Here is a 12,578-nt window from a genome sequence, read left to right as displayed (position 1 = left end):
TCGGTAAATATCGAATCGGTATTTGCTATTGAATCCTATGGGCCTTTGAAGCCCATAGGATTAAAGTCAAATACCAAATCGGTATTTACCGAATCGGTAATTACCGAATTTGGCAAGGGTGCAGGGGGTGTCACTTTGACACCCTCTAGCACCCCCAAAACGGGCATGTGTGCAATGTGGCACACAGACATGCCCTAAGGGCACGTCTGTCTGTCACATGGCACATGTGTACATGCACAGATGTGCATGTACACAGGAATCGGTATTTTACCATGGATTTGTATTCCATGGTAAAATACCGATTCTGTAAGCCATGTGCTGATGGAACACTGGCTACCTACATAGCATTTTCGGTAATTTTACCGAATCGTTATCATTACCGAATCGGTAAATATTACCGATTCGGTAAATTTACCGATTCGGTAATGATAACGATTTGTTAAAATTACCGAAAATGTGCCCCTACATCTCGATAGCCCTTTACCGATCGGAAACGGCCGAAAATCATTATTTTCGGCCGATTCCGATCGGTAAAGGGCTACCTACATCGGGCCCTTGGTGGCTACATTTCACATTCGGTAATTGACCGAATCGGCATTTAAGAATTCGGTAAATTACCGAATTCTTAATTACCAATTCAGCAAATTACCGAATCTGAAATGTAGGAAGCACTCAAGTGAGGGCTTTTCACCTGTAAGGATTCGTTATTTACCACCAACTACAAGTTGGTGGTAAATAATGAAAACCGTTGGTTTAAGGCATGTATTTGTGCCACATGTGCACCCATGCAGTATTCAGGGGTGCAACAGGGTGTCAATGTGACACCCTGCTACCCTTGAAAGGGTTCCCCCTATTACCGATTCGGTATTTATCGATTCAGTATTTACCGAATCAGTAATTCCCATTCATTCCTATGGGCCTCCAGACCCATAGGAATGAATGTGAATTACTGAATCGGTATTTACCGATTCGATAAATACCGAATCAGTAAATACCGTTTCTTAATTACCGAATCTTACCGATTCGGTAATTTTTATCAAAAAATTATCTACATCCCATTTTCCTATTCTTAAATACCGAATCGGTAAAATTCGGTATTTAAGAATAGGTAAATTGAGATTACCTACATCTGGCCCTATGTGAGGACATTGCTAGCGAAGGACTGCTGATTCCTGATTAGTTCTTCCTAAGCACTATCATTTGATGGTTAGGAGTGGTTCTGCAGTTTCTATTGTTCAATGTGATTACGTTTGTAGGCTGGGCCCTTCCTTTTTTTCTCTCTGTAATCAGTGCTTCAGGAAGGCTAATAAAGCTAGGGCGAATAGCTCTCACACTTCATTGTGCCCTCATCACTTTGCATAAAGGCAGTGTCTGTTGTGCAGCCTGGAAATGCCATGTGAAAGAGACCCAACTCAAAATGGTTCTGAACCTTTTACAGTGAATCCACATCCCCTATCTGGAAAATGTGTTGAAAGTGTGATCAAAACTGCCCCACTTTGTTCCATTTCTATGGTCTTCATGGCAAAGGGAAAGAGTGCTCCACATGTACTATTTGAGTTGCTGTGCAATCGCGGCCTGCCAGATAGCCAGACTCCCAGAAGTGAAGGAACATCACCTGAAGCTTGCACTTTCTACGGAATGAGTTGAGGGTCTGCCTAAATTGCCTAAAATCCTGCTTGCCTGCTGAGCGAGAAAAGCAGTGTGCCTAGCCCTACAGGAGGAGAGACTGTTAATTAGGAGAAGTCCAAAGTGTTGCAGTAGGGAAGAGGCCCCAGGGAAAGCTGACTTTCCCCAGAGTGCGAAGCCAAGAGTCACTCATGTCATGAAGGCGTCGCCCGGTCACTCTGCGCAGTTTTCATGTAAGCTGCATTTAAGACTGTACCTGAACAACTACTTGCGTCACCTGGCAGAATGCTGAGCGCTGAGAGACTGGAGCCAAAGTGTAAGGAAGGGTTGTCACTGCTGAGATACAAGCCTTAACTGGCCAGAGGCAGGAAATGCTAGACGACACCATTGTGAGGAGATCGGCGCAGAGGCTGCAACTGGCTCCTAGTACATTGCTGTAGCAGGTGAGAATGACCACCACTGCTGAGACTGGGTGTTGCTGCTCAGGCTGCCCGTCTTATTGAATCTGAGAACATTGTCCTGATCCAGGTAGTAGCGTAGCAAATAAGTCTTCAACCCTAATGCAAGTTAAGAAAATGATCCCTTTTACTGCTATTGGGGTAGAAAAATACAGCAATTGTCAAGGTTCAATGGGCCCCTCAGGGCTCTGGACCCCTGTACCACTGCACCGCTGCACCAACAGTTGCTACTCCGCTGACCAGTCATACAAAATTACCCTCTCGAGCCAGATAAGCCACTACAAGGAAGTACCCATGCTTAGGTGTAACCAGTGGTTTTTAAACAACTCATTTGCAGAATCCCTGCACACACAGCATGCTTCTTATTTTTCAACACATCGTACCAGAAAGAAAAGTAAATCACCAATGGGCACTTACATTGTTTCCTGTGAAGAAGTAGATGAGGCCCTCCCCCCTGTCGAAGACAGCTGCGTCGATGGGCCCATGGATGCCGGGGAAGGCATCGCTGATTGGCTGGGGATAGCTGTTGCCCTCTGCATCCTCTGTGAAAGCCATATCCTTCTCCGGGTCATAGCGCCACACCTGGTTACCTGATGACATAGAAAAACTAATGTTAGGCCTGTTTGCAGACACACTCATTCCTGGGGACTTTTCATTGTCAAATGTGTAAAGAAGCAGCACATATATGCACAGACTCTACATCTACAATGTGCATGACCCTTAATGTTCTGATGTATAGGAACTCTATAGGCACAGGCTCCTTTTGGCACATTTATTGTATTCTTCTACCACTGGAGCTATGGACCGCAGCAGGGGTGTAGCTTAGTGACACTTGGGAGTTGTGAATCTCAAGTTTCCCATCTAAAAAAGAAGTGGGCTGGAGGATGGAGTGGTGAAATGACCAAGGTTCGGGAATGGACTGTTTCCATTGAAAACAGAGTCAGTACTGATTTGTAATAATGGGCCTCTGTCTAGATGTGAAAAGTTTGCGAAAATCGATAGGTCGAAATGCTACCCTTAGCGATTGCTACTGGTTAGAGTATTTGCAAGAATTCATCCCATCATCTGGATTGCCAGTAGTATACCTGGAAATCTGAGTGGCACAGCTTTCCAAGCCTACAAGTCCAGTGGGAACTACCCAGAGTTCTCTCCTTCTTTTTTGCATAATTTATGCGTCACTCTATGCCTGCAATGGAATTGTTTTGACTTATACTGAGTGCTCCCTAATGTCTGGACAAAACTAAACCTCTCTGAAGAGCTGTAATGACAGCGAAACAAGTGTCAGGGGTTGCTTTTACTCATTTCAGGTTGGCTTGGATAGTATTTTACCAATCCAAAGCTGTAATATTGTGCCTGGAGTGGTAAATGGTTTTTGTCATTTTACAGCTCGGCATGGATAGCACTGTGCTAATCCTATGCTTAAAGACTTTGCTGTACAAATGGCAAAAGACTTTGTCCATTTCTATCTCGGCGTGGATAGCACTGTTCTAATCCAATGGTTAAAAACTTTGATAGAAAAGCAGACATTTGAGTTGAACAAATTTAGAGTGTTGCTGGTGTTGAGGGTGCTCTATACAGGAGCTACCTTCCACCTAAACTTGGGAACTACCCAGAGTTCTCTCCTTCCTTTTTGCATAATTTATGCGTCACTCTATGCCTGCAATGGTATTGTTTTGACTTATACTGGGTGCTCCCTTGTGTCTGGACAAAGCTACACCTCTGTGAAGAGTTGTAATGACAGCGAAACGCGTGTCAGGGGTTGCTTTTACTCATTTCAGGTTGGCTTTGATTGTATTTTACCAATCCAAAGCTGTAATATTGTGCCTGGAGTGGTAAATGGCTTTTGTCATTTTACAGCTCGGCGTGGCTAGCACTGTGCTAATCCTATGCTTAAAGACTTTGCTGTACAAATGGCAAAAGACTTTGTCCATTTCTATCTCGGCGTGGTTAGCACTGTTCTAATCCAATGCTTAAAAACTTTGATAGAAAACCAGACATTTGAGGTGAGAAAGTTTAGAGTGTTGATGGTGTTGAGGGTGCTCTATACAGGAGCTGCCTTCCACCTAAACTTGGGAACTACCCAGAGTTCTCTCCTTCTTTTTTGCATAATTTATGCATCACTCTATGCCTGCAATTGTATTGTTTTGACTTATACTGGGTGCTCCCTTGTGTCTGGACAAAGACAAAGCTAAACCTCTCTGAAGAGCTGTAATGGCAGTGAAACACGTGTCAGGGGTTGCTTTTACTCATTTCTGGTTGGCTTGGATTGTATTTTACCAATCCAAAGTTGTAATATTGTGCCTGGAGTGGTAAATGGCTTTTGTCATTTTAGGGTTCGGCGTGGCTAGCACTGTGCTAATCATATGTTTAAATACTTTGCTGTACAAATGGCAAAAGACTTTCTATCTCGGCGTGGATAGCACTGTTCTAATCCAATGCTTAAAAACTTTGATAGAAAAGCAGACATTTGAGGTGAGCAAATTTAGAGTGTCGCTGGTGTTGAGGGTGCTCTATACAGGAGCTGCCTTCCACCTAAATTTGGGAACTACCCAGAGTTCTCTCCTTTTTTGCATAATTTATATGTCACTCTATGCCTGCAATGGTATTGTTTTGACTTATACTGGGTGCTCCCTTGTGTCTGGACAAAGCTAAACCTCTTTGAAGAACTGTAATGACAGCGAAACACATGTCAGGGGTTGCTTTTACTCATTGCAGGTTGGCTTGGGTGGTATTTTACCAATACAAAGCTGTAATATTGTGCCTGGAGTGGTAAATGGCTTTTGTCATTTTACAGCTCGGCGTGGATAGCACTGTGCTAATCCTATGCTTAAAGACTTTGCTGTACTAATGGCAAAAGACTTTGTCCATTTCTATCTCGGCGTGGATAGCACTGTGCTAATCCAATGCTTAAAAACTTTGATAGAAAAGCAGACATTTGAGGTGGGCAAATGTAGAGTGTCGCTGGTGTTGAGGGTGCTCTATACAGGAGCTGCCTTCCACCTAAACTTGGGAACTACCCAGAGTTCTTTCCTTCTTTTTTGCATATATATTTAAGGAGGTTTACAGTCATATTTTCTGCGTTTGCCAGAGACGCAGCACAGAGGCCCCCGCTTCACAAGTGGCCCGGAGAACACTGGCTATGTTTCGGCAGGTTCTTTTCGTTTTCCAAGGGATTGGATTGCTTCCGAGCCCGCCACGTCGTTTTGGAAGAAACAGAGTGATTGTTAGGTATTGTACCTGGCTATGGGTGATGTGTATTGCCAAATCTGCCCCCGCTGGAATTTAGACCTTAACTCGTAGGCTGAGGCGGTGTGGGGACTCAAGGGAGTACTTTACCGGCATTTCAAGGGATCACATTTGGGCTTAACACCGCAAATCCAACAGTCCGCCCATCCCACAGGGTATTTACTCCTATCACCACCTACCTGGTATTCGGACAGTGCATTCTGGGAGTTGCAGTTTATCACTACACAGTAAGCTGCAACAGGTGGTGTACCATCGTCATAGGGGGCGGAGGCGACCTTCTTCTACAAAGTGGGCGGCAGGACTGAACATTGTGCGATCTTGGAAGCTGTGTGAACATGTTGGGCGCTGATGAAGGCAATACTTTCCGAAATGCATTCGCCATACAAATGCTATTAAAGCTGCTTCCTAGATATTCCCCCGTTGTGGCCTCTGCTCTTTTGGTGTGAAGGAGGTTTACAGTCATATATATATATGACAAACACCTCATTTACTCGAAAGAAGTGGAAGCCACAACAGGGGAACATCAAGGAGGCCGCTTTAATCAGGAAGGTTACACATAGCAGGCAAATGCATTTCGGCATGGAGCCTTCTTTAGTGCCCGGTAAGTATGTCAGGAGGCGTGCACAAATCCCAAAGAAAATGAGTCCCGCTCTGCTATGATAGGTTGAGGCCCACTGACTCACCTTCCAAGTGGAAACGTCACCCTGATTGCTGACCACTGTGTGGCAATGGACCGCAGGTCCGAGAATGCATTGTTCCGGTACTGGGCGACGCTGGGGTAGGTCACAACCAAACTGCACAGGCGATTCTTGGAAAAATGCACACGACCCATGTCCTGATGTGTCCTGTAGAACAGAGCACCCCCTCGGGTCCCCACACCGCACCAACCTCCTGTCCTCCTGTCCGAGAGTCTGTTTGGCGAGGACACGACGACAAAGCATCTAGCCCAGTGTGAAGCGCAGTGGCATCAACATTGCTTCTTTTCCTCTCGGGTGGTGAAGGTGGGCTCTGGATAATCCGATACCTCGGCACACAAGAAACGAGCAGCCGTAGCCGCCCACGCCACTGAGCACCAGAGCCAACTTGTAGTGCGGGGACTTCCAAAAGCGTGTCATATATATATATATTTTTTAAGTTTCTGCTTGTGAAAAATGAACAGGTTAGAAGCTCTTAGTGAAGTAAGAAAAATGTGAAAAGCAGCCGCTGACCGACTGAGGGCCCCCAGACCCAAAAACTAAGGGCCATATGTATGAAACTTAGGTTTTGTGATTCTCAAATAACGATTATTAGAGAATCACTATTTGGGAATCACAAAATGCTATGTATGTAGGATTTGCAAATAATTTTGCGAATCCTACATATTCCTTAATTGCGAATCGCAAATTGCAATTAAGGAATAACTCCATATTCATTCCTATGGGCCTAGAGGCCCATAGGATTGAATGGTAAGACATTCTCAATTTGTGATTCTCAATTAGAGAATCGCAAATTGAGATTGCAAATTCAAGGGTGCCAGGTTGTCAAAAGGACACCCTGTTGCACCCCTGAAATCTGCATGTGTGCACATGTGGCACACATACATGCCCTGAAAAATGCAAAAAAGTGCATTTTGCAAAGAAATCGCAAATTACCACCAACTTGAAGCTGGTGGTAATTTGTGATTCCTTAAGGCCAAATTGCAATTTTTCTGTGCTTCTTTCATTGCATTTAGGGAATTGCAATTTGCGATTCCTTAAATGCAATTGCAAAATAAGGAATCACAAATTTTGCGATTCCTTATTTTGCGAGGCAGTTTTGCTTTCATACATACCATTAAGCCTCAGTGTGATCGCAAACGCCGATATTCACAGAATGTCAGCGTTTGCAATCGCAATTTGGAATGATACATATGTCCCTAAGCCAAGAATGCATTTGGGGATTGATACCCCTAATCACCCCCCTGAAGCTATGACCCTGCCCATTCCCTAGGCCTAGTAGTTCTCTCTGGGAACTCATGACTACGTACACCCAACAGCCTGGAGTCCTTGCTGTGGGATCACTTACTTGAGAAGTATTATCTGATAGAGGCATCTAGATGCAGATTCCTAACTTTAAAACCCTCCCCCAGGCAAGAGACTGGATCCAGAAATGTTTCCATAGCACGTCTGTACGTCATAAGAGGGCATTGCAGGACTCTGCATAAACGTCATCCATCCTATGTGATGTTGACGGAGCCCATATAATTCCCTTGCCGACATCAGTTTCTCCTTTTCCATGCTTGCAATGCAGCATCCAGTTAAGGATCTGGGAGTTCTGATTGATACTGCTCTTAACTTCGAGCCTCATGAAAAGAAGGTGGCTGGTACTTGCTTTGGTCTCCTGCGCAGCCATAAACCCATTTTTTTTTTTTACGCCGATACCCGCCAACTAATAGTGCAGTCCGTGGTCCTGCCGCGTCTAGATTAATACAATGGTCTTTTGCTGGGCACTAATAAAACGGTCACGGCCAGACTCCAGCGTGTACAAAATGCAGCAGCACGCATTCTTTTTGCAGTACCCAGGATATGTCGTACTACTAGCCTTCTACACCGTCTCCATTGGCTACCCATAAGGCAAAGATTTCAATTTAAAACCTTTTGCACCACTCATAAGATTCTACACGGACAGAGTCCCCAAATCTTGCAGCCGCTCTGTACAGCCTATGTTCCTAGGCGTGCACTTCGCTCTGCTGACCACCATCTGCTGTGCACTCCGCGAGTCCGTCGCTGCAGAGCTGGGGGCCGCTCTTTTAAATCTCAGGCTCCCGCACTGTCGAATTTTATCGCTCTTTCTGTTCGCAATACCTGCGATCACTGAACATTCAGGAGGCTGATTAAAACCTGGCTTTTCACATCCATTTAGCTGCACTTTCGGCTGTCTTCCGCTCTGCAAACGCTGAGACACCCTGTTGCTGGGGCAGCCATGCAGGGTATAAGTCCACACAACATAACATAACATCCGGAGCAGTTGAGGGCCGTTTTCTAGCCCGTTGTGACTTTTTGTCGAAGAAACCTTTTTATGATATCTTCAGGGTTTAAGCCCTGTGGTTCTTGTAGTAGACAGATTTCGGCTACATATTCTCATACTGTCTGTTTGTGGTGACATGGAGAACACCATAACTCTGAGGAATGCTGTTCCTGTCGACATCTTCAGCCAAAGGCTTTGAGAGAGTGTCAAATGAAACTTCTGGTGGCACAACTATCAGAGGCTCTGCGGCGTCATTGATCGTCGTTGAAGTCCAGAGACCGATCGAGGAGCTGTTCACGTGAAGGGGCCTATCTGTTGAAGGAGGCTCAGAAGGATAAACAGTCAAAACCTAAGTGCATCTTCGATGCCAATTTCCAGCCTTCGGTTGCGGAGCATTCACAGAAGTCTTCCCCGTGCCTCCCTAAAGTCACTGGAGCCAGGGCGACTAGCCCAAATGTGCGAGTATTACAATATCCTGCATAAAGTCTTTGGGCCCCTCTAAGGCGTGTCTTCAAGCACCAAGAAGGGAGAGGTGTCCTGACTGCATCCTCACCGGCAGGTTTGCCCTTGGTGATAGTTGGGCGCTCTGAATTTGTTATCGGATTTGAGCGGGTGCACATCCCTTTGGGGCTCCCACCTTCGGGGTTGGGTCAGCCACTGACATCAGTGGCACCAATTGATGCTGAGCGAATTACTCTTTCAGAAGTTGATACGACGCAGTACCAGCGCCAGATGGTGTTGGATGCGGCACCGGTGAAGCTGTTTCCTTTGGGCAACTCTCCATCTGCCCTTAGACATTCTGTCAATGTTTTCCCTATGGAACCACACAGTTTTGAAGGTGAAGGGGAGAGCGTGGGGTGTCAAGACTCTTTGGACAGTCCTGTGAAGCCTCTTTTGGAGGGAAATTTGCTGACTGAACTGGGTGAGGCTAATGGCCTGAATCCTCCCCAGTTTCAGATTAACTTTCTCCACCATGTATGGCAATAGAGGCTAGTTCCTCTTATCCAGATGTATTGAGGGGAGTAGCTGTGGTCTTAGGTTGTCGGTTTCCCTCAGTGGAATTATCCACAGATCTGTTAGTGGAAGTTCTACACCAAGGTGAGACAGGAGTTGATCCTCTATATGACCTTTTGTTAGGAGCTTGGGCAAAACCTGTTAAGGGAGTTCTAGTTGACCGGGCTATGGCCCATAGGCATTAACCTTCCCCTGGGGGCTCAGTTTGTCTCTTGCTTCATCCCACCCTGAAAGGACTGGTCATACAGGCTGTTACCGCTTCGTTGGACCCTAGTGGCCTTTTGCTGGTTCCACCAAATAAACAGTTGAGACGGCTGGAACACTGTAGGAGGAATATATCCTCTTCTGTTAGTTTAGCCTTGAGGTCTTTGAACACAGAATGTGCATTGGGCAGATTTTCTGATTTTTCATGGGACTCAGTGTCGCATCTGCTGCTTTCTGTTTCAGAAGAATCCAGGGGTGGACTTCTTCAAGTAGTGCAAGATGGCTGGGAAGCGGCTAAATTCACCACGAAATGTGGTGTGAACACCATTGATTCAGTGGGCAGAGCTATGGCTCAGTCAGTTGCGCTGTACAGACCTGCATGGCTGCTTCAATCTGGGTTTTCAGAGGCTGTACAGAATAGCCTGAAAGTTATGCCGTTTGATGGGGTACATTTGTTTGGTGAGCATGCTGATTCGGCTTTACGGTGATTCAGGGCTAGTTGGTGGGACAAAGCCAACTAGACATGTCTTTCAATGTTTTGGTTGGATTTTTTCTTCCTGACTTGTAAGGAGGGAATGTCTATGCATGATGGAGTTGGAAAATGCATTTCATCTGGTGGCTACCAGAGTTGTGTTTCTACCTACTGCAGGGGTTTGTGGTTGTTTAGATTATCTTGTAATTCTTTACACGTTTTGTCATGGATATTATATGGGCAGTTATTCTAAAAGATCTTTTCTAGTGGAGGTGTATTCTTTTAAGTGGCTACCTACTAGCATGCAATACGTTTTCTTTATTTCTACTTACTATTAGGCATAGAAGTGGTGACTTTCTACTCTGGGACTGTCGATGACAGCTTTTCATCTGTTTATTTCTTTTCTGATCCTTAATGGGTTGCTGCCTGATACACTGGTCATGTAGATTTTTCTTTATTCTTAAGAACAGCTTATGCTCAAGAGCTGATAACCACAATGATTTGTTCCATGCTCTGTGTAGAGCATATTTTGTTGTATGCTGGGTACACATTAGTTATATACCGAGATCGCTCATTTTTTGAAGTGAAGACTCTCATTGGGGAGATTAGAGTTATCACTTGGTCAAGGGTTGCTTGAGCTGTCCTAAGATATAATAAATTCATGAAATTTAGTATACCTTATAGGGTCATTCTGATAATCGAAACTCCATGGGAGTCTCTGTCTTTGATTTTACATGTTGTAAGAGAGTTATTTAAAATAATCCTCTTGTTCCTGTTGTTAATATGTGACAGTGTCATATATATATATATATATATATATATATATATATATATATATATATATATATATATATATATATATATATATATATATATATTTATATTTTAGAATCAGAATCAGAAATCCACTTTATTCGATTAATAAAAATCACAAAAGTATGCCATTAGTAAGAAGGGGCAATTGCCCATTTAATCAGGTTATCCCTTCCAATCTATCACAATACAATGCGGCAGTTAGGCCTAGGCCGTTTGGGTGGTCAATCTAATATTTCTAGCTCGCCTAGATGCAACAAGGAAGCTTGCAACACTAAACATAACTGCCGGAGTTTCCATTAATTGTAAATAAAGTAGTGCTGGGTTAATCTGGTTAAAACCCTTATTTTTTAATAAAGAGAGAATAAACTTTTTCCGTGCCACAGTGTAAAAGGGGCAAAGGAACAAGAAATGCGATGAGTCTTGTGGGGAATGCTCGTCACATAACAAGGTGCAACATCCTCCGGCCTACTCCACTCTTTCAGGTCGCTTAGTAACAGATAGATCTGGTTAAATCGAAATTTCGTTAGCAACCATCAGTGGAATGGTATAGTTACAATAGTAAGGTAAGGTTGTATGGATGGGGACGAAATAAGCAAATAGTGCGCCCTAACCATCGGTTTCCTCAATTCTATTTCTTCTCTTTCCAGCTCTCTAATCTTTAAGAAGTTGGTTTTAACCCATTTTAGATCAGCTTTTATCAGACCCTCTGGGTTTGCATAAATCTCTGGGCGCCCCAGATACCCAGCTGTAGATTTAATGAAGGATAACCATTGGATTTCTTTGGCTCTCATACAATCCCTGAGGATCGGGTGGTTAAGGGTAAGATTATGGTTCAACCAAGTTCTGATCCATAATAGGATGGGAGCCATAGTAATAACATCTGAGATGTATCCCATGCCCAGTTCCTGGTGAACTGAAAAGGCTGCCGAGGATTGGGGAAGGGCCAGAAGTGCACCGAGGAATTTATTTTCCTCTCTCTGAATTGGATCAGGTTGTTTGTAGCCCCATATTGCAGCCCCGTACCTTGCTATTGCAACAGTTTTTGCTCTATAAATAGATAGAATTGATTCACATGGTTTACCCCCCAGTCTTTTAGCAAAGCCTAATATTGCGGCAGACGATCTTCTCACAGCTGTGGCTTTAAATGAGAGTCTGGGAGCCCAAGAGCCATTGTTATCAAACACAACCCCCAGGTAAGTAAAAACTTTAACTCTAGAGATTGTGGAACCATTGCAATAATATATGTTCATGGTGTTCTTTCTTGAGCCCAGTACCATAACATGCGATTTACCGCTGTTGATGACTAGATCCAGTGAGCTCATAAAATCGCCGAAGGAGGTAAGTAATCTTTGTAGCCCTAGAGGGGTCCGTGCTAGTAGAACAGCATCGTCCGCATATAGGAGTACTGGTATGGGCGTTCCTATATATATCAAACAAGTTCCTCCGCTGGAGAAATAAATGAGTCACTCACTTGCCGTGAATTTAAAAGCATTTAATTGCTGTTTGCAGGGTCGGCATATTCCTGATGCATTTCGGTCAGACACTGACCTTTATCAAAGGAGTAGGACGCCACAGCATATCGCAGGTAAAGCAGCTGCCCCAGCACAGTTGTTGTTTTTGAGAGTTCTGTCCTCTGGTGGTCGCCTCACAGGGCTGGCTGTCCCTCAAGGTGTGCTGGTCTTTGTAGTCCGCTGTTATCTGCACAGAGTAACTGTAGCCGTTTTTCTCAGGCAGCAAAATGTATTTCACAAAATCCC

At 44.4% G+C, this 12,578-nt stretch overlaps 1 protein-coding gene across 1 annotated transcript in view; it reads right to left on the bottom strand.

Annotated features, from left to right (window-relative positions):
- Window positions 1-12,578, bottom strand: part of LOC147702547 (matrix metalloproteinase-21-like) — a 183,383-nt gene that overhangs the window by 57,799 nt on the left and 113,006 nt on the right. The window contains exon 7 of the mRNA XM_086931212.1: window positions 2,502-2,674. Coding sequence (XP_086787338.1) covers window positions 2,502-2,674 — 173 coding nt within the window. The remainder of the gene's footprint in view (window positions 1-2,501; window positions 2,675-12,578) is intronic.

The sequence above is a fragment of the Lissotriton vulgaris genome, chromosome 7 (assembly GCF_964263255.1).
Source record: "Lissotriton vulgaris chromosome 7, aLisVul1.2, whole genome shotgun sequence".
Taxonomy (NCBI): Eukaryota; Metazoa; Chordata; class Amphibia; order Caudata; family Salamandridae; genus Lissotriton; species Lissotriton vulgaris.
Note: the sequence above shows the minus strand (reverse complement) of the source record. Positions and strands in the feature narration are given on the sequence as shown.